Source organism: Bombus affinis, chromosome 5 (genome assembly GCF_024516045.1).
Source record: "Bombus affinis isolate iyBomAffi1 chromosome 5, iyBomAffi1.2, whole genome shotgun sequence".
Lineage (NCBI taxonomy): Eukaryota > Metazoa > Arthropoda > Insecta > Hymenoptera > Apidae > Bombus > Bombus affinis.
The window spans coordinates 202,521-228,413 of NC_066348.1; the positions used below are offsets into that span (position 1 = coordinate 202,521).

The following is a 25,893-nucleotide window of genomic DNA, read 5'->3' on the forward strand; positions in this document are numbered from 1 at the left end:
TCGTATCGTTCAACAAAAATCTCTTTTATCTTTGATCCTCTTCATAAAAATGCAATTCTCCTTTACAGAACATCATATAACATTTATTGTACGATATATTGTTCAATTATATTTCGAAATTTTCAGCTTCGAATCTTTGTTTAATTATACTGTAGAATTAAATATCATGCGTTATTTAAATATAGAGATAGACTAAACTTTTGTCCACATTTATTAAAGCTGTATCAACTGAGATGTTTAAATTTGCGAAATTTCATGGACTTTTATATTTAATTTTTCATCATGAATCCCGCTTTGCGATACAATACATATTAGATTTATAATATCTTAAATTTACAGTACCAATGCTGATTTTATCTGAAACTATTTGTTTGCAAATGATATCTTTCTTCGTTGGAATTACCCTTCACTTATAAATTAATAATTATTAACATTGAACAGTATTGTTAAACTTCAATAAAAATAGGATCGATAACTAAATGTTAGTTAAAGAAACTTCCTATTACAGGTATAACAAATCATATTGAATTTTGTTTAGAAAACAATAATAAAAATGGGTGTCTTTTTGTGAAAGTAATTTACAGCATATCACTCGACTTATTCATATAAGAGATATTAGTTTGTTTAAATACCCTGTTGCACCATTTTATTCATTTTCAACCCAATTTTTTCACAACATTAAAAAATATTTTAAGCCTGAAGAAAAACATGAAAAACTTCTTATTAGCATGATTTCATGCTAAACATCCTCTTAAGATATTATAAATCTTTCTTGTTTACTAAAACCAGAGCCTAACTGAAATATACGAGTATCGCAACAGGATTAATCGTAATACATGATTAAATACAAGCAATATGTAAGCTATATTTTTACTTTTTACTTCAGAAATAAATATTTCACGAGCATCGTCTTTAGCTTAAGGAAAATAAACTTGTGAAATTTAATTTAAAGCTTCGTAAAACATGGAAATGTTGCAGGATAACAAATCAGAAAAGATATATTAAATAAATCGCAGTTCAGGTATCTATAACATGTGATTCTCTTAACAAATCTGTTTCATTCATCAAGCAACTGCAAAATTTCCGTAAAATCAGAAGCGGTTTCACAAATTATAGGCATTCGTAAACATGATAGATAAGAGTTAGTATCGCGGCGTTTTAGAGTATCTATGAGCGTAATATGGAAAGTAAAAAGATGTATAATAAAAATAGTTCACTTTCCAAGCTATCGCTAACATTGTAACGAATTATTATACATATAACGGCTCACGAAACTACTCGGACGCTTACAGAAACTTTCCATGAATATTTTGTTGAAGCTTTTCATGAATTTCAAGATGCATTAGGCTGTCTCAAAAGTTTCTTTCGTTTTGTTCTATTACTACAAAATAGATCATACATAAATCGATAAAATAATATAAAACAAAAAGTGTCGTGCATCTATTATTTCCTTATGAAACGAAAGAAACTTTTGAAACAAATGTAAATAGGAATTATAAGATGCTTATTGATTACCATCGGTATTTGGACAGTTAATTATGTATTGTATAAATAAGTCACAATATTTTTAGTAGGAGCATTTTTACCCCTAATCAATCATATGTTTAAAAATACTCTTTACATTGTACATTAGTTTTTTGCTATGTGTACGTCTGCAATAAGCATCTTCTAGCTTCCATATATATATTTCCAAATTAGTCTCAATTTTTACCGGTGTAATCATGATAGACACGTCTCGTTACATTGAAGTGAAGTGAAGAAAAACACTAACACACATAATATATATTCGCAAAAATCTTCTATCTAATATTTTCGTCAACTACTGTATACACATTTATTAGATATTTGTGTGAGATTAAAATCGACAGATACGATAAAAGAATATTGTAGAGGTATAGCAATAAGAAAGTACAAGGAAAGTATAGCTCGTTAATTTGAATTACTCCAGATTGTCAGTCATCTATTAGGTCGTGTTAATCTCTGAATAAATTCTTAAATAAATAAGTGTTAATTCAACGAGAGAAACTTAGCATTTATTAGTATTTGTGCTTCTACATTACATAATGAATAGGTCTTTTAGGGAAGAAATTCTTAGATAAAGAAGTGTTAATTAAACTAGAGACACTTAACATTTATTAGCATTTGTTCTTCCCCATTACTTCTTGAATAGGTCCTTTAGGGAAGAACAGAGAGACGGTTCGCTGAATTCCGTCTGCTTTTGATTCTTGCTATTTCAAAACCAATTTGTCACTTTACCTGACATTGGTTTGTTCGGAGATACCGAGGGCTTTCCGCTCGACCCGGAAGCCCTCGGTATCTCCGTATCGTTTCCCTTCTGCGCCGTTAACATCTTCTCAATCGCGCTACCAAATACCTACGGACAAAATTGTTCTTATAAATTTATGAATATTATGTGTTTACGTATTTGAATGAAAATTTTTATGAAACGAGATTTCGCGTTAAAATACGTAATAGTAAATACGATAACTTACATGCTCTTTTTACTAAGATGAAAATGTATATGTAAATTTACTTGATGTATATGTAAATAGAAATATTTATATGTAATATTTATATGCTTGTATTTAAAATATTTTCATGCTTAAAGAATAAAGGTCATAATGTTATAAATATTTAAATCCTTGCACCTCTTCTTTATCGCGTAAGAAAGAGAAATTAAAAGTTTCACTCCAGAGAATGAGCTTCGTTCTAAAACAAATCAAATAACATATATTTAAGTATTTAACTGTTATTTAATATTCCTATATTATTAATATAGATGAGAAGTCGATAAGATAGTTTACAATCATTAAGTACAGTATCGCAGATCCACCATCGGAGATCAGTAATATTAAAATAAAATTCATGTTGGATTAAAAGTGTGGTTAAGTTGGGGCTAACCCCAAATTTGCAAATTTTGACCCAAGTCAAAAAGTGGCCATTTTTGCACCTCCTCGCGAACGAAAAATTCTTGTGCGACGTTTAAGAGAATTTATCAAAAAAAAAAAAAAGAAAGAATTATTAGCATTTATACGAAATGTGACATGGAAGTTGAAAAAGATGAGTGTAGAGATGAAAAAATTAAGCAGAGGTCAAACTTACGCGCTACACTTGATCTTCATTTTCTTTAAATTTTGATCCAGCTGATAAATCAGTAATTAAACCAAGGGAACTAAGTTTGAAATCAAGCGAATCTGAAATACTATCAGACTGTTGCTACGTGAGAACAATAGCCATCTTGTACTTCGTATTTGCTCGATTCCAAACTCTAATCGATATACCAGCAGAATTTACCAGCAAAATAATTATTCAGAGATTCTGTCGGTAAAACAATTGAAGTTTAAAATCGAACGAATCCGAATTACTGCGAGATCGTTGGTGGCTATTGTTCTCGTAGCAACAAACTGATGGTACTTCAGATTCGTTTGATTTCAAACTACAATTGATTTATCAATAGAGTTGTCGAAGAGTTATTTTGTCGATATCGGCGTAGAACAATAGCCAACAACGATCTCGCTGTACTTCATATTTCCTCTATTACAAACGTCGATTCATTTACCAGCAGAGCATCTGAAGAATTATTTCACATGGATCATGTAGAAAAAAAAAACGAACACGAAAATGGAACTGTAATAACATTTTTTATTCCTTGTTGAGAGCCGTTCTTAAACATTTTGCAGGAATTTTCCCTTCGCAAGAAGATCGAAAAATAACCACTTTTGACGCTCTGTTTTCATCCCATATGAATTTTATCTTTAATATTACCGATTGATAATAATGTCACTGCGATATTGTCCGCAATGATTGCAAATTATCTTCTCCACGTTTCACCTATATCGATAATACAGAATATCAAACAACAATTATTTAATTTCACGTTGTTGTTGACTTTATTAATTTTTACGATAAAGTGCATTCTCTGGAAGAGATTTTACGATTTACGATTTTCTTTTTCATTCCTCCTTTCACCTACGATGGCTCTTAAACAAGAAACGATATCGTAACGAGAAATACAGCTTACCTGAGCGTCCACTTTGGTTCCACTAGTGTTGTCCCATACAACTTTGTCGTTGACCTCGCTATTAGGAGACTTTTTACCGAACATTTTCTTCACCGCCTTCACTACCTTCAATTTATCGAATCTAAGACTTAAACCAGACCTAAGCTCACTTTTAGCTCCGTTGGAACGGTCGGTCGTTTTTCCGGGCCAGTTTGATCTGCTATCGTCCCGCGAACTCGGCGCTTCCTCGTCGCATCGGTTGATTTCCGTTGCGGAAGACCCTACCGAGCTTAGGATCGATATCAGATCCGTATTGGAGCAGACAATGCCCGCAGCACCGGAAACGGATGCACTCGCGGCTCTTGGCAGTTCCGAGACGCGCTTTCGGAGAGAAGACGTCGGCGAAACCGACAGAGTGGGCATTTCAAATAATCGTTGTTTCGGCTGTTCAGTGTAACGTTGAGCAGAACTGTTACCCTCCAGCGGCTGTATTTCGTACACTTGCTCCGTCGACGTCCTGTACATCCTTAAGCGCACCTGGCAAACGGATTGCTTTTATTCGAAAGACAGTTTCTTTTTTATCATAATTCGTGCGTTATGATACATGTTTCGATGATTGAGCCCTTAAGCGTGACAAAGCGATGGAATTGTTTTGCACAGAAATTCTGGTTCTAAAATTATGTTAGGGATTCTAGGGCGTAATAACATCTTGGAACGCAAAGTTATCGATGTGTCGATGAAAGTTAAGCGAGCTTTATCGAAGTACACGTTCGAGTATTTGGGCGATTGCTAGGAATACGCGTAATGTTCTTTTCTGTGAGCTGAAAAGTCGAACGACTATAAAAGGCGTTTGTAGAGGATTTCAAAGCGGAAGAAGAAGCAATACAAATGTTTAGAATCAGAAATTATCTGTTTATATAGAGATCTGTTTGATGCAAGATCTAAAATCAATCAAATCGGATTGTACGGACGTATTTGTCTGTGTTAATCCTTTGACGTCGATACCAATGATGTATATAGCGAATGGCGGTTATTAGCAAAGATTATGAGCACGTAGGGAAGAACAGAACTGAACGCTTGCTGTTCCAATAATGACGATCCATAAAAGTCTGAACTCTAATAAAAAAACGCATGATAACGAATACAGCGCCTATTCTTTCGTATGTCTTCAATGAATATGTATAAGTTTGCTCGTAACAGAGTTGAAAAATGCCTGTAGCGTTCCAAGTTTGAACAACGTTTGTGTCGCGCGAAAGTTGAACAATATCTGAACCGCTTGAACGTTAACAAGTATCTTTTTCTGTGTTCGAGGTGTGAATGCCGCGAGTGTCATGACCAGACTTTCACGTGCTCTTGGCGCGCCTTCTACTGGCAAAGATGGGACGCTACTTGAACTAACACGAGATGTTAGTTTTCCGAGAAGATCACGATATCTCTGCGGGTGAGGAAGTTCGGCAACTTGTACCGCTGTAATATAATTCCAAATTACCCTGCGGAAATACCGAGTTTACGACACGTCCCTGGCGATTGAGCGCGAGATGAAGCAAATTTCTATGTTATTGCTTAATAATTTATGATTCCAATTGAAAAATAAGCTTCTTCGCGACCATGCTATAAGCTTCACCGACGAAGACGTGCTTCCTTAGCGAGGCTCCTGACGAACAAGGAATGAAAACCATAGCGACTCGATTCGTCCGTAATTTTAACTGTTAATTTTCGCCTAATTAATAATTGTTCTAACTCCATCTAAAAAAGAAGAAAAAAAAAGTAATTGATGAATCCACGTATGCGTACATTGTTATAAAGAACGATATGATGTGTAAATAATTATAAGTTACAAAGAATAAAATAATAAATAATACGATGAAAATTGTATACCTGGAGAGCAACGAATATTTGGTTCTTTCAAATCTTAACTTCGCACGATCGTATAGAAGTTCGTCAACTTTAAACTCGGTTTTTCTTAGTCTGCAAACTAGCGGAGATAGAGCGACTAAAATAAACGAAAGATCCTTACCTTCCTCGCTCTTAGGTCTGCAATGTCATCCATAATATCCAACTGACGATTACGGACAAACAACGTCGGTATCACTCTTTCCATCGTAACGACCGAATTTCTTCGGCCATCTAGCTGAGGAGCTGGTCCTGATCCTTCTCCGTCACGATCGCTCATTCGTCTCATCTGTCGACACAAACATCAAGATAGTTTCGCTACGCGAGAACTGTCGTAGTGACGATCGAGCCTGGCGAAAGTCAAATTGACCAACTTCATCTTTGGACAATCTCATAATTTCGCAATTTCATCGTCCAAGTACACGATTGATTCTCACAAAACCTCTAGTTCCTTAGAGCTTAACGCCACGCTCATCTTTTCACTTTTATCGCATATTGTCTCACCACTTGCGATACTTGTAATTACTTTTCACTACTTTTCAATTTTGGAGTTGGTCAATGTGATTTCCGAATGGCTCGATTGACTATGCGAGTCTTGAATAAAGATGACAATTAAACTATTCAGATTAGTCATGTTGCTTCGTCAAACGATTTGAATTCAAGCAATTCGAAACCATTTTGTCAATGTGAACCTATTATTTTACCAATGTGAACCTGTAATTTTGCTTGAAATATCCTTCCAAGTTTTTATGATGTTTCAGAATGATTGCCACGTTAGAACGAAGTAGCTTCAATAAATAATTGATATGCAGCGACATAAAGAAAGTAGTGGCAAAGTAAAAATTTTAATGTAAATCTTTCGATGGATTCAAAGGCGTAATAAAAAAAAGGTAATAAAAAGATTTCGAAGCAGAACTAGATTATTTGAAATTCTCCGACGAAAATGCTACGATAGAAGGTCCTTTAGTGCGGAAATTACGTTACAGAATTTTTTCGAATGGAAAGAACACAATGTAGTTATTGATTTTGAAGAACGTTCCATAAAATATTGAGTTACTTAAGCTGCTTATATTTTGATTTTTGTAAATAAGCAAACGCGTATTGTTTATCATTTTATTGTTAACTTATTTATTCCATCTTTTCTATTATTCGTTATTTAATATTAAAAATTACACTTATTTTCTTAAAGTTGATTCATATAATTATCATGCTTTCCTTTATGAATTAATTGAATGTTAACGCGTCGCGTAATTTATAAGTATTAAGAAAAATCGTTTATTCGAGTACATTATTCACCTGGTGTAATGTCACTCAATTAAGAAGCACGAAAGAATATATTCTTGTTCGATTTATCACGAAAAATAAAATCTTGCACGTGTGTACAAGCTGTTGGTTTCATCCAAAAACTACGACGCATGGGATAGAGAAACAGATATATATGCAAATGCACGTAATATATAAGAGAAAAACGTATGTACGAGTCCATAAATCGAAGTACGAACTGAAAAGGGAAATTTAAATTTTATCGAAAATTCTACTTCTAATCGACGTCTGCGTAAGATACGAGGACTAGCTGTTGGCGAGATACGGAAGCAATTTGTAGGTTCGAAGGGGAATATCGAGAAACTGGTGGAATACGCGAAGCTGTCGCCAAATTTTAACGTCTAATAACTTCCAATGGCTGTCTGATATCCGCACGGTAACATTTCCAACGAAATAACGAGAGCGATTCGCAAAAGAAAATATCGACTCGCAACATTCGCTCTGGGCACGTGCTGCGTGAGCGCGTCTGCGTAATCCGTTTTTAACGGGCGAAAAAGTCAGTGTTATTGCTAAAGCGAACGTACTAGGAAAAAAGTAGCGAAGCGTAGAACTTTAAAAATAAAACAACATTTTTCCACGTTATATTCCTTCTGATATTTACGAAGCCTTCGTGTGCCAAAAGAATCTGACATTCTAATGTGACAATAAACAGGAAATCTTTTAAGCAAAAAGAAAAGAAAAATACATATATCTCGAGTTCTCATTGGGATTAGGGGCGTGTAACGAATCTTCATTTGGATTAACCATTGTTGTTATACGATATGGATGATATTTACTGGTACCGATATGATTACAGTACCGATATGGTACAGAGTTTGACAAGTAACCGTGGCAATTAGATACTCGAGATGCCAATGACAATGATCTTAGGTTCAATAACGAATCCACGGTCAAAGGGATAACAAATACGTCTCCTTCCAAAGTCTAAGTCGTACTGAGCTTACTTGTCCACAATTCAAGTGTAACTCAACTTACTTGTCTACGATATAAGTAGAACTCAACTTACTTGTCTACAGTATAAGTAGAACTCCCTCAGTCCAAATGGAACTGCACTTATATACTCGTCTCTGTACCCCTCGGGTCAACTATATTTTTAAGGAGATCTATACAATTACTCCATAGCTTTTTTAGGTAAAAACGTCCATGCCATGACCGTGGCTACGTTTAGCGACCAGTTGTGTCACTTCGAGCCCAAGCCTACTGTCATAAATCTCGGGTAAACATAGTCGGATTAAATCATAAACAACTACTTCTGAGTTTTATTATTTAAGTGCAGCTATAATAAAAAGTCTAGACTAAAGTATTGGGGGTCCTCCCAAAAATTCCAAAAGAAAGGCCCCGATGTCCTTTTATCTCCAACATGTATATAGGAGAAATAAAATAGTATAGTAATTTTTTAATTGCACACTAAATTAGTATTAAATTCCATACGATATTTTCAAAGATCTTGTATCTTTGAATCTATCAGATAATTTTCGAGAAAGGTCCTGTAACTTCCATATACATTTTCCGATCCATTTCAAATTTTTCCAATACAATACTCGCGTCTCGTTACAGCGCCAGCGAAATTTCCAAATATCTCGCATGACACGCATCGCACATTCGTGAAAACATTCCGTGATAAACGTTGGAACGCTTTCTCAAGCCATTGGGTATATCGCACCGAATAATTTCGAAATTTCACTGGCGCTGTAACGAGACAAAACTATGCTGATTATTATTATTATACGTGCAAAATGTGGAACAGATTTGAAAATGTATCACACAAGTATCGGAAAAAAGATCATCGAATTATTGGAAAAACCAATTTTGTTCGCTACGTCGATAAGCCACGGTAAATAGCGAGATCGTTTTTGAGACTAATAGTGCGTTTAAAACTATTGTTCATACCGTGTGCTAATTTTTCACTAATACTAAATAAACTACGTTCGCAAGTAAATGTCCAGAATAACGTAATTTCCATCTGCATCGTCGGTTTCGTTTCAAATTTCACTGTTATAATTCTCGCAGCGATTCCTGTCTCGTTACAGCGTTAACAAACTTTCGAAAAGTGTCGCGTAATGCGCATTTGGAAAAAATTTTCCGTTGCGAACGTTGGAATAGCAGCGCGAGCCACCGCGCAAACAGCGGGAAACAATTTTTCCTTGGAAAACTTGGAAGCTCGTGTCATCGTTTAGAACACGTACCTGCGTTGTGTTTTATCGATGTTCGGTACTTTGAAGTCTAAGTATAAAGTGCTTGCACGGTGCAACTAATCCGTGACAAATCAAGCAAAGTAGAGGCTGCATTTCATCGAATCAAGGAACGTTTGACGTGTACACCGTGACATACAGAAACTTGTACATCTCTGAACGCCAACGCTTTGATGTTTAACGATGAATGCTCAATTCTCAGAAACGATGCTGTCGTTGAAATTAAGCTAGTCGTTTCTGCCGGTGTACGCGGAATTTCCTTTCTATGGGCTCTCGCGTACAAACGTGTTTATGTTCATTTACACCGTCTTTCTAAACGAGGGGTCTAATCAGTTTGTAGAGCCGATTTATCGGTTTCTGTGCGTACAGCTGCGTTACCGTTCGTCGAACGAATCATGCAAACCAGACAATTGCCCGATTTTAAGACGCGACGCGATAAACGCGAACAACTGGTTCAGTGGGACGACGATAATATCGATCAGAACGTTCTACGTAAAATTAGTTAGAAACGATCCGCCTGTTACGATCGAACTTGGGCTATTGGCATCGATTGTGGTAGTTACACTTGGCTAGCAAGTGTAATTAGAAGAATACGAATCCTTGGCAAATTAACGAATAGTTTCTTTCGAAATTTACTCTTAACCGAAGCATTTATCTTTTATACGATATCATACACAGCAACTGGAGAACCCGGAGAAGCGTTACCACTGCGAGAATTACGCTCAGCTAATAAACGCAAACGAACGAGAGACAAATATTCTGATAAGTTCGGCAAGCAAATGTTATCTCGTTTCTAGAAATAATTGTTAATAAGGAATATGCTAACAAGGAATTTGCTAATAACCGTAAGGTTGTATTAAGCGTACGGTTTATGCTAAATATAAATTGCACGAATGCGACGACAGTTCGTAACAAATTGAGTTCGATAACGACAATGTTAATTGTTTATCGTTTGTGCAACGCTATGAGGCGATTCTTCTCGAAAAATTGCAAGTGCCGAAACGACGGTAATTAACGCCATATTATTATAAAATAAATTCTAGGTAGTTTTAACGCGAAAGATTTATACTGTTTGAATAAATTCTCGTTCGTAAGTATTTGCCCGAATGCTGGTCTCGTGCGAAACGCGATAATTAAAATTGCGGATTTTTAGCATACGCATTACACGCAAGAAGATATAAAATTGCACAAATATTTGAGATATAATTGTAGATGAAACTTTCAGCCTGAGATCCAATCGAACCGGTAGCTGTCTAAAACCGATCTCTACTTTCAAATCAACTTTAAATTTCAGCCTGTTTTTATGAGAAAATTCTCAAACTAATATGATGCTCCTCGGACAGCTCTTCTCTGCCTTCTCTTTCGCTCTCCACTCGTCTCCCCCTAGAGAACAGCGTAATAGGACTACGTGTGCTCGTAGTCGGAGACAAAATTGGCGTTCAGGTGATATTCTACGGGAGCTTATTTTTCTAGATGACTCGTAACCCTGGCAAGTGTCAGTCTTTAATCTCTTCACGTACAATTTTGCTCCGCCTAACCGGTCAAAGACGCGCAATTTCTTCCTCGATCTACGTTCGCGATCTAAAGACGCTCGATTATACGCACACAGAGACGCACGAAGATACTCGAAGACTCTTAGAAACTTTTCACTTTTCCTATATTACACGAAATATTTAGAAATTTCATTAACAGCACGACGAGCCACGATTATACGTGATTGTGAAATTTCTAAAATTTATAATTTCTCTGCAAAACCGTATCCAGAAGTTACATAAAATATTCGTCGCGCAAAGACGATGAAAATATTTGAGCAGTCAATTATTCGCTGTGTTAAGCCACGATATTTAGCGAAACGATCTTTATCACCAGTTGTAATGTTTAAGACTACTTCTATTCATGCTGTATACTAATTTTTCGCTAAATGTATATTTGCCATAAATGTTACAATTACAAGACATCATAACTGTTACAAGAGAAGTTTCTAAAGTTGCGATATGAAGGTTGATGTTTTTAATTAAAAAATTTTTGATCGCGAATAACCGTTAAAACGGATTAAAGTTTTTTTGATTGCTGGTAATCGTTATCGACGAGAGAAATTTCAGTTTGGTTACCAATAACCAACATAAATGACCGGATTTTTTAAATATTTTTTTTTTTCTTTTTTCTGTTACGAGTAACTGTTATCCGTGGCGAGAAAATTTTATTTTGGTTATCGATGACCATTATCGATGGCAAAAATTTGCTCTACATTGTCAATTATCACTGGCTATATTATCAATCGTTATTAACGTCACTGATAATTATTGGGTTGGAAACTAGGTGATTGCGAATTTTGTCAATATCATCTAATGACAAAACCCGCAATCACCTAGTTAACAAGCCAATAGTACGTGTGTTCGCAGTTATTCATAAAACTTGTGTGTTTTATCGAGCAAACAAAAAGATATGAAAATATATGAAACGAATAGGATGAAAGATAATAAAACATATCAGTTTTATAATTAAGCTTCTTTACGTTGCCAGTGAAAACCGATTATCAGCAATGTCAATAAATATCGACGATAGTCGAATGTGACTAGAAAATATTTTTTTCATCGATATTGCTTGGCGATAATCGAAAATCAATTTCGCCATCGATAATGGTTATCGGTAACTAAGGCAAAATTCGGTTTTCCTTGATAATGGTCACTGTTCGATAACCGAACAAAAATTCAGGTCTCCTCCATTGATTACTGTTTCAAATTAAATTCCCATGATCTAAAATTATTATCGAGCGACCGAGGAACAAATCGAATCGTTCGTAATGATTATTCGTAATCAGAATTATTAACGATTAAAATTCTTGAATCGTATCGCTTTTGGAGAAATTGAAAACTGGCTTTCGTTTAAATAAAAACTAGTTTCTACCCAATGATTTTCCTGCCAAAAAATATTTAACGTAGTTGTTATTTTGGAGCTTCGCTTGTAACTTCCACGTAGATTCCCAGATTGATTTCTAATTTTCCTATTGTAATATAACAATTAATACGATATAATATAATAATCTTAATATTAGATTATAAATATTAACATTGTAGGATTTTTTTATTTATTTATTTTATTTGGGTATGGTCGTTGTCACAAGATCACCGGCGATCTATCGGTTTCGTGATTTCTTGAGTCTCCGACGTGACACAGGCAACCTCTTGTATGGCTCCGGTATACACACGTTCCACAGAGGTGGATGACCCATGGTCAAGTAGACTTTCTTAGTTAATCAAGGTTTTCCCCGATATTACAATATTACAGCAACGATAGTTCCAATGCGGTGCATTTGATACACGTCCGGCAGTGAAAAATGACGAGGATACAACAACAACAACGTTCGAAAAACTTTGAACCGCAAGGCGGGTAATGCTTCGAGAATTCCTCTTTAAACGAAGAACTTCGATGCAGTTGAACGTTCTCAAGTTAAAATTACGCCAACTATGTTCGAGTAGTGCGCTTTCCAGCTTTATGCTGTTTTTACGTTCTGAAGAGAAAAATGATTTAAGTATTTCGGGTGGAAATTCTGCGAGTAGAACGAGAGTTTTAGTTCTTGCTTTTCCAGCAGTTGTCGTTTTAATAATTTTAACCTTCTTAATACAACCTGCATGCGATAGTTTCATAGTTGAAACATTTATTCCCTGACGCAGCACTTAAAAATGATATATATACGGTTTTCATTATCAGATTCGAATACGCGCGTATTGAATTTAGTTAAAATTTTAATTGAATATAAAATACATTATCGCTTGTTTCATTGGATAATGTAACGAATTTCTCGTAATAATATAGGAATTTCATCAAAACGAGTAAATCAACACGTTGATTGACGAAGTTTGAACTACCTGTTGAAAAGTTTAACAATAATGTATTATATATGTATCTGTTCATCAACCATCACGAATCAGCCAAATAATAATTAGAAATAAATTTCATTGATATTTCGTTCCGTTAATAATTAATATGATATTGCCTATAAAAGCGAACATACTTCTTTATTAATACGTGCTTGTAAATTAATTTCGATGATATTTTGTTTCGTTGATAACGAAGAAGAAAACATAGCTGATTATTAATACAAATTAGACAATGAGACAAAACTTCCGACAACGTACGTTGGAAATAAGATTTCACTGACATTTTGTCTTCTTAATAATTAATAAAATATTGATCGTAAAAGAAAATTGCCGATAGTCATAAAGCATTTTAGCAGGCAACGCTGTATAAATGTGAAGTACGGTAAAATGGAAGATGACGTCCGGCATTATCTGCATGTTCATTTTACGCAGCTGCGAAGTTAAATTGAAATTCACGTATTTACAGAAAGTAATATCCTCCTCTAAGTGATGGTGCTAAAATGGTCAACAGAAATGGGCTACGTCAGTCAGAGCTTTCAATTACAGGGACGAAGTTGATGAGGACTCTGCAGAAGTTATATATGGAAAGATACAATTAATTGTTACTAATCTTATTATTTTTTAAATTCTAATTCTCAATTCCCCGCATACTTATTTTGTTTTCTATCAATTTTATAACAATGGTCAATTACAAATCTACTTTGTTTTTTAATAATTTGTTATATATTATTACTGTTTTTACAGTTGACGTTTGAAAACGATGAACGTTTTTGATATTAATTAATGAAGCTTCGAATTATGCAGCTGTATCGATTATATTAAATATATATGTTTTGAATAAATAGAATTAAAAAGTGAGAAGAAATTAAGAAATAAGAAATTAATCAATCTTAGGAAAAAAGATCAATGTCTCTGTTAAATTATATACGTTGTTTATATTAAATAATATTACTCCTGTATTTTTGATAGAATTTGTTTACTACATATATATATATATGTCGGAGATGAAAGAACGCCGGAGCTCCTCCTTGGATTCGCGGGAATACCGCAACTCTGTAACTTGGATTAAACGAATGCCGCTCCGATTGTTCGAGATTTATGATCATGAGCTTGGGCTCGAGGCGACAATCAGTCGCCGAACGTAGCCGCGGTCAAAGGGATGAACGTTTTATCTAACAAAGGCACAGAGTAACTCTATACCTCTCCTTAAAAGAAATAGTCGTAGCGACACGTGGCAGTAAATACTTCAATAGTTTCTATCCCGCGGCCCGCCACACGCAGATTTCGTCCTTCGGGTAAGATGATCGCCGGGTGTCGGCATGCCTTTGTGGCGTATGTTTAGCTAACGTAAGGACCCGCTATAGATCTTAAGATTTAGTCAAGCGAAGTCCGTCAAATAGACTTTGTTGCAACTACGGGAAGATAGGAGAAACCTATCCTCCACGAGCGTTGCCCCCCGTCAACAACCTCCCCTCAAGGGCGGCCAGCATCTCTTTCAAAACGCCGATATGGAGATCGACCAATTAGCAACAGCGCTAATTTCCCTCTCCTTTGGAAAGAAAGCTTTCTTTGACGAATCCGAGGATCTCATATCCTTAGACCCACCCAATATAGTTTTCCTCGACGACATCGTCGATTCCAGCGTCGATCTGAATAGTTTCGTTTAAGTTTGATAGCTAATCGCTAGCAAACTGCGTCGTAATAAATTGTCCTGGCTGATAGGAAGCAATTGTACAAATTGAACGCGCGAATAGTCCGAGGAATTGTCTGAAGAAAGCATTATCTCTTGGAAATTTCATTAGAAGGTAAACACTGCGTGGGTGGAACCCTATCTGTAAATTTGCAGTTATTTCTTATTGGGTGATCTCCTCGTTAATTTTACAGGGGGTACTAACAAGCAGACTGACGAACGAGGGTAACATTCCCTTTTGAACGCTTCTGCGAATTCTCCGTTGCCTTTGCCAGCTTTCTGTCTGATTATACAAAATCTATCAAACGAGAATTTATCAATAAACCGCAGATTGTCGTACAAATTAATATAATTGTATATATTAATATAATTGTAAATATTATTGGCGGAACGGAGCTTAAATAAAGTACTTTGCCTCTGATAATTCACATATTTTCGCCGTGCTACGCACAAATTTTCTAACAAACGTATAAATATTAGCGGCATACTTGAAAACCACAAATACGATAAGTTCGTGTTTGTTCATTCGATGACCTTCGTGTCGCTTGTTGACTACAAAGAAATATTTTGATAAATAAGACATAATCGATAAATAATAATTATAAAAATAAACGAATAAGTAAATCTAGAATATTTTGCAAAGGAACAGTAATACTGGAGCAACTCTTCTGTTGGTCCAACTTAATAAACTTGATTGCAGAAGATAAAATTCTCGATCGTTGATCAAAGCAAAGTCGAAGATGCAAAGACACCTCTCTACACGCTGGAAGCATAAAACTTCACAAGATAAAATAAAAGATCGAAATCGTAAATTTGAAGGGATAAAGTCGCTGTTCCGATGTAAGCGACATAACTGTGTTATGAAAGAAGCAAGGACGAGCATATAAATTGATTTGAATTTTTCGAAATATTTGTTCAGATGGCGAATCGAAGAGATGAAAGGCGAATCGAAAGTTGAAAGATTTCGGAATAAATTATTTTTTTAACGTTCTGTACGTGTGCGAATCTTCGAAAGATGTTCCAATTTCCGTTGCTCTAAACCCAGATAAAGAAAGCTTGAAAAATAAACCTCTACCTTGTTCATCGCAAAAACTCAAGTCGTTTGATCTGACCTTACGAAGAAATTATTCAATTGCGAAGGATGTTGCGATAGTATTGCCGTTCACTGTACATGACCATTCTATGGCAAATCGATCATTTTTTCGTGTCGATGTCAGGGATACTTTTTTTTCCAACTTGCCAACTCGAGAAAGCGAAAAAACTTTCGACAGATCTAACTCACGAAGATGGAAGAGATCGATTTACGTAAATGGAAAGATGCGTAGCTATCTTTGAATAAATAAAAAACTTACATATTATTTAAACGAAAAAGGTCGTTTCAACAAAGATCCATTTTGAGATCAAAACAAAGATCCAAAATTTCTCCCTATCGCGCTCTCTTTTCTCTCATCTTTACACACTCATTGTGTAATATCATGGTCATATAGCAGTTTCAACAATGTTTCGACCATGTAACGAGCTATCCTAATCACATCGAACTACCACGGAAAATGCAGTCGAACAAGCAGACTAACGCCAATGATTCATAGACTCGTGGCAAACGAAAATTAATCGCTGCGAGTCTTTTTCCTGTCGTTGCTATATACTATGTATGTATGTATGTATGTATGTATATATGTTCGTACATTTATATATGTAGCCTGCTCCGGACATACAGACTAACAGATAATAACCGAAGAGAAATATCCAGGCTGTGTCACACGACAAAAGCCACTAGCATGATTTAGGATGCCACCAGTGTTAAAGGATATGCATCTATTATTTATAGTGATAAAAATTCTATTACTTTCTTCTCACAGTACTGTGTCTAACTAGACTGTGAATATTTATTGCGCGCTCATATTTCCACGAAAATAATTAAGAGAGACACTTGAACCGGAAGTTGCCGTTATTTGTTAAATATTATATTAGATCGTGGCAAAAGTTTCTTTCGTTCTATAAGGAAATCATAGACGCGCAACATTTTTCTGTTTTCTATTATTTTATCGAATTACGTACGATCCATTTTGTCCTATTAAGATGAAGATCGCATTGTTTGACTGAATTTTCGTGTTTGTATAAAGATGCGTTGTCGTAAAAGATATGTTCGTAAAACAAAGACGATTAGGGGACAACCTGCTGTTGTTACAAGCAACAGGTACTCTACTTTAGATATTTTATACGTTTACGTATACGACATCCGATACGTTTTTACACGTTATGAGCTCGTTGTATCCATTTCTGCATGATTTCAGATTTCTCTTGAACGTATAAAACGACCACGATATACATATTCCAACGAAAATAAATAAAAACGCGCTTCATTAACCAGGCACACGTCAACGCGTAAATTCAACAAATTGTGAAACTTTGAAATTGCACGCAGAGAATACGTGGATGCGTATGGCGCAATTTTTATTTTCTGCCACAATTCACCCTCGGAGAGTGAAATCTACCTCTGAAAATTTCCCGCTATTGCTGTAACATTGACGGATACTTTTATCGAACGATAGGCGCTGATCGAAAGATGTAACTCTCGTCCGAAAAGTTTCTTTCTATGTATACTTGTGGCTTGAAAGCTATAATGGAAAATCGGAAAGTAGGTCGATTCTCGGAGGTGAATTTCATCCCCTTAGAGCAACTTTGGACAGCGAAAGAATGTGCTGTACGCGTCTCGGAAGTTTCATAATCTTTCGAAACTTGTCTTGTAAGTAGAAAATTTGCTTATATCTGTTTTGAATATTTTATACGCTTCTGCATTATTTCGTACACTCTGTGTACTCGTTTTCGAATTTCTCATAAACGCAGAGAAAACGTACGCGACGACTGTTCTATGCATCTCGTTTTTTGAAAATGAACGACAATCGCAAGAACTTGTAACGTTGAAGAACGAGCCACTGACTGTCGTCGTTGATCTTTCAGATCATCCTCGCTTTTATTTAATTACAGCTAAGTGGAAAACATCGGTAGCGAACACAACGTCGTCGATATCCCGTACAATACGTCGTGTTACGATATTACGGTGAACATCATTTTCGGCTTCCCGTTGCCTTCGGCTTGCGATCTGATCTTTACAATTCTTGCGAATACGCCTTTCAACGACGCTTTAAATTCGTGGCCGTTTTCCAGGACAACGCACACCGCGCCCGATAGAAATATCGAAAGCGAAAGCTTTCTCTTGTTGGCGGATAAATGCCCGTGAAAGCTCCGGATCGATAAGGGACACGGTATGTTAAATTCTTTTTCTTCGAAACAGGTCTGATGCGGCTTTCGATTTCCCGGAGAAGCGATTCACGCGATAATCGTTTCCCTTTGCGACGATTTTGTGAAAAGCTTCACACGCTTTTCCGCTACACACGACAGATCGTCACTCTTTCTATCGAATAATCCAAGCCGAATCCAAGTTCGACAAGACCAATTCCGCAAAATTCCTGTCTCTCGCTATTCCTCGTGTAGAAGATTTACTAAGTTGAAATTTCACAGATCGTAGCTGCTAAGCTACTCGTAAATTACTTGCAAATCCTTTCGTAACTTGTATCTCGTCCTTGCATCGTGTTTCTGCATATTCTTCCCAATAAATTCTAATTAAACCGCGGATCCATATTTTGGAGAATGTAAAAAGGTAGAATCTCGGTTGAAAATTGCCTTACCAACCAATTGCTGTAGAAAACGCTACTTTATATATTTTATATATTTTTTCGTGTTCCATTTCGAATTTCCTATGAATGGAATTCAGGAATCCTAGGAATGGAATAAATGGAGTAATAAAATCTTTCCGTTTAATTACAAGGTGGTCACAAAGCGGAAAGGTCAATGAAAATATTCTTGTCGCGCTTTTTCTCCTCTGCGATCTTCCGAGACGTTAAGAAAATCGAAATTGTAGGATTTTAAAAACGAACGTAAGACTTTGACGTTATTGAGAAAAATATTTTGACGTGAAACGATATCGCGATAAAGCCCGCTTAAGCTCGGTATTATCCTCGACGTAGAATAAACTTCTGCCTTTTTTTTAACTCGTCGAAGTTGCCTTAAGTTGTTTTAGCTGTCATCCTGCGCTATTTTCACTATCACTAAAAATTTCTCTCAGAAATTCCAACGAGAAGCAAAATTAAATAAATCGGCGTGCATAATAATTGCGTTTTGTTATCATGACAAGAATCGCGTTAGTAGGAACGCAGTTTCAGCTTTTTTATTCGCCGCCAAAACGTTCATTTTTGATACTGTCAGTTTCGTTTGGATGGAAAAAGGGAAAAAAGAAAGGGAGATAATTCGGACGTCTTACTCGGCAACTTTGCCTTCTTAATTAGCAGCGAGTCAACGACTTGTACGAAATTTTCCACATTAGTCGGCGGCAGCTAATCGCGACAAATGGCGTGCAACGATGTGCAACTTGTCGTATAGCTGCGAAAAAAAGCTATTCAGCTCGTTCGAGCAGGTTTAGTAATTTTAACGGCATAAGACATGTCTAACGTTTCGTGGAAAATTTTATCTGCGCTCTGTTTTTCTTTTATCGTTTTATTTCCGTGACTTGGAGATCACTTCCAGGCTGAGCAAAGGGAATATTTTAATACCAGATCAAAAAGGGAAACAGCCTATCAAATCGAACGATGGAAGGTTTTTTAAAATAGATGACAAATCTGCCAAGTTCTGGGTCCCGTTAAGAGCATAACTAACTTACAACTGCGTGAACTAGATCGCTGGTGTTCACGCGTAAATTCATTCGTACCTTCATCGAAGCGATAAAAAATATTTTTTAATAAAATTTCGGATCGATGGAATTACGAATTTCCATAAAAATATGCGAGCCAAATTAAAATTTGTTTCGTCCACTATCGATATTGCCACATCTACAATGTGTTTTCCGCTTCTCACGTTTCGCGTATATTTTTTTTTTTTTTTCATGCTACGCGAATTTCCATAAATATATAAACATCGGCAGTCTAATTGAAACCCTGAAACCCTCGAACCGATGTATTTCGTTCGAAAATCAACTAAAGCGATGTTTTTCGATAATTCGAGAAATTAGTTAACAACGAATTCGATTTGATATGTTTTCATTGGACGCGTTCGCTTCAATTGCCCTTTCATCGAACGCTTTGCCTCGGTCCCCTGTCTTAAACATTTCCTCGGAGGATGAACTTCTTAACGGACTTGATGAACGGTGTGGACTTAACGAAGGTAATTTTTTATACTCGCGGAATGATCTTTTTCAGAGAATCTTAACGATGCTCGAGCTGATAGAAGGAGCAATGCATGTCTTTTAAACGTCTTCGTTTAAATCATTACGAGATATTCGAATGAGTTGTAATCGACCATAAGCGTATCGTAATTGAATTATTAATTATTTATTAGAACAAACGATAATTCATATATATTTCTCGATGATACGTTTCTACGTGATATATCTCTTTTTCGTGAAAATTATCTCCTGAATTTTCCACCGTTTTGTACACCATGGTAAATATGTTCGTGAAATAGCTTTCACGATAAAAGTCTCTCGTACCTGCACGATAATAAAACTGTTTTTATTAAATCTCTTTCATTGTTTTCGAACAGAAAATCTATTCTCTGTTGTTTCTTATACGACGCGAAATACGTTCTACGACAGTGCGTTACCGTATAAAGGTTAAACTGTGTACCGTAAAAGGTCAGGCTACAATTGTTGAGAAAGTTGTTTTGAAAATAATGGAAAACGTCAAGATAAAATCAGCATTTCTATCGGTTTAATATCTTTGCATGGAATACAAATTTTATTAATTTTAAAACAATTGACGTTATTTTCAGCAAGTTATTCGGTAAAAAATTCAATCGATATTTCACAAACCGGTTGTTCAACGGATATTCCTTTCTCCGTGGTTGCACAGAATACACATTTTTTAATTTTTTTTTTTCTTATCGAACCTCTGAATTCGTATCACAGTTGCGTATAAATATGCACGACGTAAAATTGCGTTAGACGCTTAATTTGCAATTCTTTCGAAGAATAAAAACACGCGAGTAATCTCTGCAGTAAATTAATAAATTTACTTGAAGGGTACTTGCGCGAAGAAAACATTGTAAATTGCAAAATTGAATAATTTTGATGTTTTACCGGAGAACGTTCTACGTACCGATAAAAATACCGTATTATGAAATTTAACTGTGATTTCACTTACCGAATAAGCTACCACCAACACTGGAAGATTGTGTCGCAAGGTCGTTTCTGTGAAAAAAGAATATAAATTTCAATAAACATTGGTCGATCGTTTCTTAGCTTTCGTCTATGCCATCGATCTCGACGAATAGAATTTCCTTTGCAAGTAACAGCCGACACACACACACGCGCGTCTCTACCCGTACGCTTCCCTCGTTCGTGAATCTGGAATATGTTAAGGCTGAACTACATCAAGTTTTCTCCTGCTGGCGAAAAAACTTGTTTCTTGGTACTCGAGGTGATTTCTACGAGAACTCTTAGCTTGGTACGTTAAGAGCTGTACAGGCTACGCCGCCAAACTATACGTCGCTTGATAACTCGAATCACTTTGAATCGCAAACAACTGCAACACGAGCCAGAGAAGCGTTAATGGATTGCCGATCCCCGAACCGAGTGCCAAAACGCACTCTACGCGCACTGTTTTTACTCTGCTCAAACCGAGGAGGAAAAAAAAAAAGAAATAAAGGCACCTCATCCTCGTTGATCGATAGAATCGTTCTGTTTTGTGTCTGTTGGGGTAAACGAAGTAGCACAAGGTACGTTCCATCACGTTGCGAAACTCGTTCGCACATCGAAGGTAAATGAAGATACGTTTGAAGGAATGAATCCAATTAACTCCGCGAATTGGATGTGAATTCGAACAAAGCCAATAGGAAGCTGCGTCGATTCTCGAATTCTTCCAATAATTGGACAATAATACCGGCCGCGGGTCAAAGATTGCCGCGCCGGGTTGAACGATAATCGATACTCGGCAATTTTATCAACGAACAATACGCAAACTGTTGTTTCGCGACGGACGCTATCGATAGAGCTGACGGTCGATGACGCCGCTCGAGAATCGTGCAAGGGACAGCAGTTATTTCTTTGCTATTATTCGGATTAAAGGTTTCCATGCACTTCACCACGTTCGAATCGTTAAATTGCACCGCTGTTGACGTACTTGCGTCCTCTGCTCCCATTGCCATGCACTCGAGCGTCGCATCGAATTTTTGTTGTTCGCTGTTATTCAAAGTCACGTCAATCACAAAGGCTTTCGGCTGCTATTTCGCGTTAATTCAATTCGAGGATCAAAAAGCGGATTAACCGCGTACCAATGGCGACATTGACGTGAACGTGGCGAGTTATTGTTCCCTCGAGTTTGCCAGCAACCTATATGTTTGTTTTATATTCGCTTCTCATTATCCTCGCTCTCCTGGGTAGCACAGAATTTCAGTTACGTTTCTCCTTGGTTTACGTCCATGGTCTACTCTTTCAACCAACGACCTTCGCGTCTCTCCTACTGAACATCTACGCTCGAAGCTTGAAACTTAAACTTCACCTTCGAACGTACCTCTAACTACTTGTACTATCGCTGCGCCTAAACTTTGACAACGTACAGACGTACAAGATGTGAAACTCAGAGTGAGAATATGCAAAAGACGTATCAACACGACGGACCACGAACAGGCCACGGAGGTCTATTACGAAACTTCAAGACACAAACGGAAGTTGTGTAATTAAAAGAAAATAGTTCGACGTATTACTACGAAGTAGCTCAATTTCCTTAACACTTTGACTGACACGCCGAAATCACATGTTTCACTCAGCACGCCACGGGAATATTTTTATTGTTCCAAGCATATAATGGCAAAATAATAATAAAATGACGATGTAAGACAACATTCTTCCCCAATGGACCATTTATCTTATTGGTGGTCAGGGGAGGCCACTGTGGCGCCTTGGTAACAATTGATAGCGACGCATTATAACAAGGCTTCGTTTATTTCAACAAACCAGTCGCATTCGTTATTTCGTCGCAAGCAAAACGTCCAGAATATATCGTTGAAACGTGTAGAAGATATTAGAAAACAGTATTTGCTCATTCTATATATAATAGTAAGGTATGTGCACACTTCTAACTTGAATTATATGATTATAAAGCAGCATTTACGATTATTTTCTAGTAATCTTAACTTAATGAAGAACGAAAAAGATTTCAATTTGAACGTTGAATCGCGAAAATTTTAAATATAATATAAATTAATATAAATTTTAAATCGCGAATTTTAAAAAGCAGGAAGGGCAGGCAGGGACACGGCGCAACAAGCGCTGGAGCTTTGTCCGGCGTGGGAGCTACACAGCTACTCCCTGCGGCACGTCATAGGTGAAAGATTGACACACCCTCGGCGATTCTAGAAACGATGTTGAGAGCGAACCATAGGAATACGAGGCTGTCCGCCTCTTTTGCGAGCGAGCAGAAAGGGAGAGAAAGAAGAACTCTCACCCTTGTAGGATAACGCATGCAGGGGGATGGCGGTCAGGCGGCCCTAGAACCGCTTCATCGCCGTCCCAACGGACCCACGACTAAAACAGGGGATAACGCTAGGGGCAATGCCCCCCACCCTAGCATCAAATTCAACAGTCGGAGAATTATTAGGATTGGCTCGAACAAGAGGACGACGGAAAAGGGTGCAACTGAAGACAATTCATGAGAGGTTCCTGGAGCACTCCTGTCGTACGCGTAGGATGATCATCGTGAAATTTTAGTCGGTAAGAGTCCGACACTACTCTACTGTTACCGATTATTAGCAGCAGCGGAGTGTTCATGAGGATTTCTTCACGTACAAAAAGAAAGAAAAAGGTGGAAGAGTAATAAATAGCAAGAAGAAAAATACCGACTAAACAGTCGCAAATTCTTTTCATAGTTGCAACGTGAATCCCATAGAATTGGATAAAGTAAATTGATCGAAAAAATGACGAATGTTAATGTTACGCATGAACGCAACTATCCTGTTATCGGGTTCAAGAATGCGCATGGGTCGTGGCTTATTAACGCGTATATCGTCAGGCACATAGCTGTGCTGTGGTACTCCGGGGCACAAGGACCTCTGTTTTCGTGTTACCTAAGGGTAGTTACGATACAAACGGGTCGATTGAGCGGTCGATGAGAAATTTGAGTAAGTTTCTCCCTGCGGAAACGCGAGTTTGGTCGACTAGTCTGGGTCAAGGGTCGAGCGACGGATAAAATTTTCGCGTGCAAACGCAAAAATTTAATTGCGTAGATTGGTAAAACCTCGGTTCGGTAATAAATAGAGTTCGCTTAAAAATAAAGAGACCTCGTTTCAAACGAATCAATGTGCACAGTGCACGACGTCGTAGTAATGATCAGTGGCTTCTTCTTTGCAACTTGTAGCGAGTTAGACAATGAGTTTCCACTATATCTCGTTTATCTCACGAGTAACCCGCGCATCTCGCGAATTAGAAACGTAGTTTAAAGTTTCGATATCCAGTAAAACACTCGTGGCCATCAGCGACGTGTTTTTAACATTTTAGATCTTGTTTAGCAGATTCGCTTGTTTATGAGACTCTGTTGTCCTCTTCGATTTGTTCGCGCAGTATCGCCCGACGGAACGGAAATTGCAAGCTGCAAGCTGCTCTTGGCTTTATTTGCAAATTTATTCGTGCGCACATATTTCTAATTACGATTAACATCACCAAGCAAGAGCAACGCAATCGATTGTCACACGAATCTCTTGACACGTGCGATTTATGGCGAGAAAGAGGCAAAACCGTGTCGGCGAATTTGGCACGACTTGCAAATTGCCAGTGTTACACGGTCAAGTGAATAAATATTCGCGTGTCTATTTCGTTCGTCGATGGAAAAATTTTATCAGCTCTGTAACTGATACGTTTTACGGCACGACGAACGATTTATAGCAAATTCTTAATGCTTACGATATAATTTGCCAAGAGTTTATACCATCGAGTTTATAGGAGCTTGATCACCGGTCGAATATCCTGTCAAGATATTTGATATTTCGAATTTACGTCTATATCGATAAAATCAGCAACACGGTAAAATGATACAGTAGTTGCCCTACGCGTTATTTTATATATTTTTATCAATAGCGTAGCATCGTTTTAGAAAATTATTGTAAGAGACTACTAGAATTATTTTCTGTTTATTATTTTACGTTTTTCTCTAATTTCAAACACCACGATCAAGTTGGAATAAAGTTAAATTGAAATATATCGATAAGGAGTGAAATTGCATGGCATATGTGAAAAAATAGACGAAATAGATTTTCATGATCTTGATGGCGTAAAGCGTCAAGCGTAATACTAGCAATGTCAATACTAATCTCGATACCGGCAGTAAATTGATCTTGGTGGTTTAACGCACGGACAATCAAGTGCAACCGTGCAACATGCGGATTTAATCAAATTACATTAGAAAATTATGTATGTACACGAACGATACATGGCATATTTAACCCTTTGTATTCCTGTGTGGAGTGTGACTCGACATCAGTTTTTACCTCAGGAACTCCTTTGTCGAGTCCCACTAGACATTCTTTCAGACCCACCTTTTTTGTGAAACGCGCGAAAAAAAAGTCAGGATTGCATCCTGGAAGTTGTTCCAAGATATACCATACACTTAAAAATTACAAGGTACGACAATAGTGTGAATAAAACTGGTATTTAAATGAATTTGTTTCTTCCTTTGTTTATTTAAATTGTCTTCTTTTTTAGTTAAAGTAAATTTCAAACTGAATTTAAAAGCGTTGCGAGCTGCTGGTAACGAAATTGAAATAAAATTCGGAGTGGAAAGGGTTAATATCAAAGTCACCTAAAGAAATCAAAGTATCCGATATGATTGAAACTTAAAGACAGCCTCTCGTTTGACAAAACAATATTTTACC

General features: G+C 36.7%; 1 protein-coding gene across 1 annotated transcript in view; it reads right to left on the minus strand.

The window, feature by feature from the left end:
• Window positions 1-4,891: 4,891 nt before the first annotated feature.
• LOC126916883 (uncharacterized) overlaps window positions 4,892-25,893 on the minus strand; it is a 193,689-nt gene continuing 172,687 nt past the window's right edge. The window contains exon 3 of the mRNA XM_050723150.1: window positions 4,892-5,746. Within this exon, the coding sequence (XP_050579107.1) occupies window positions 5,621-5,746 (126 nt within the window). The 3' untranslated portion in view covers window positions 4,892-5,620. The remainder of the gene's footprint in view (window positions 5,747-25,893) is intronic.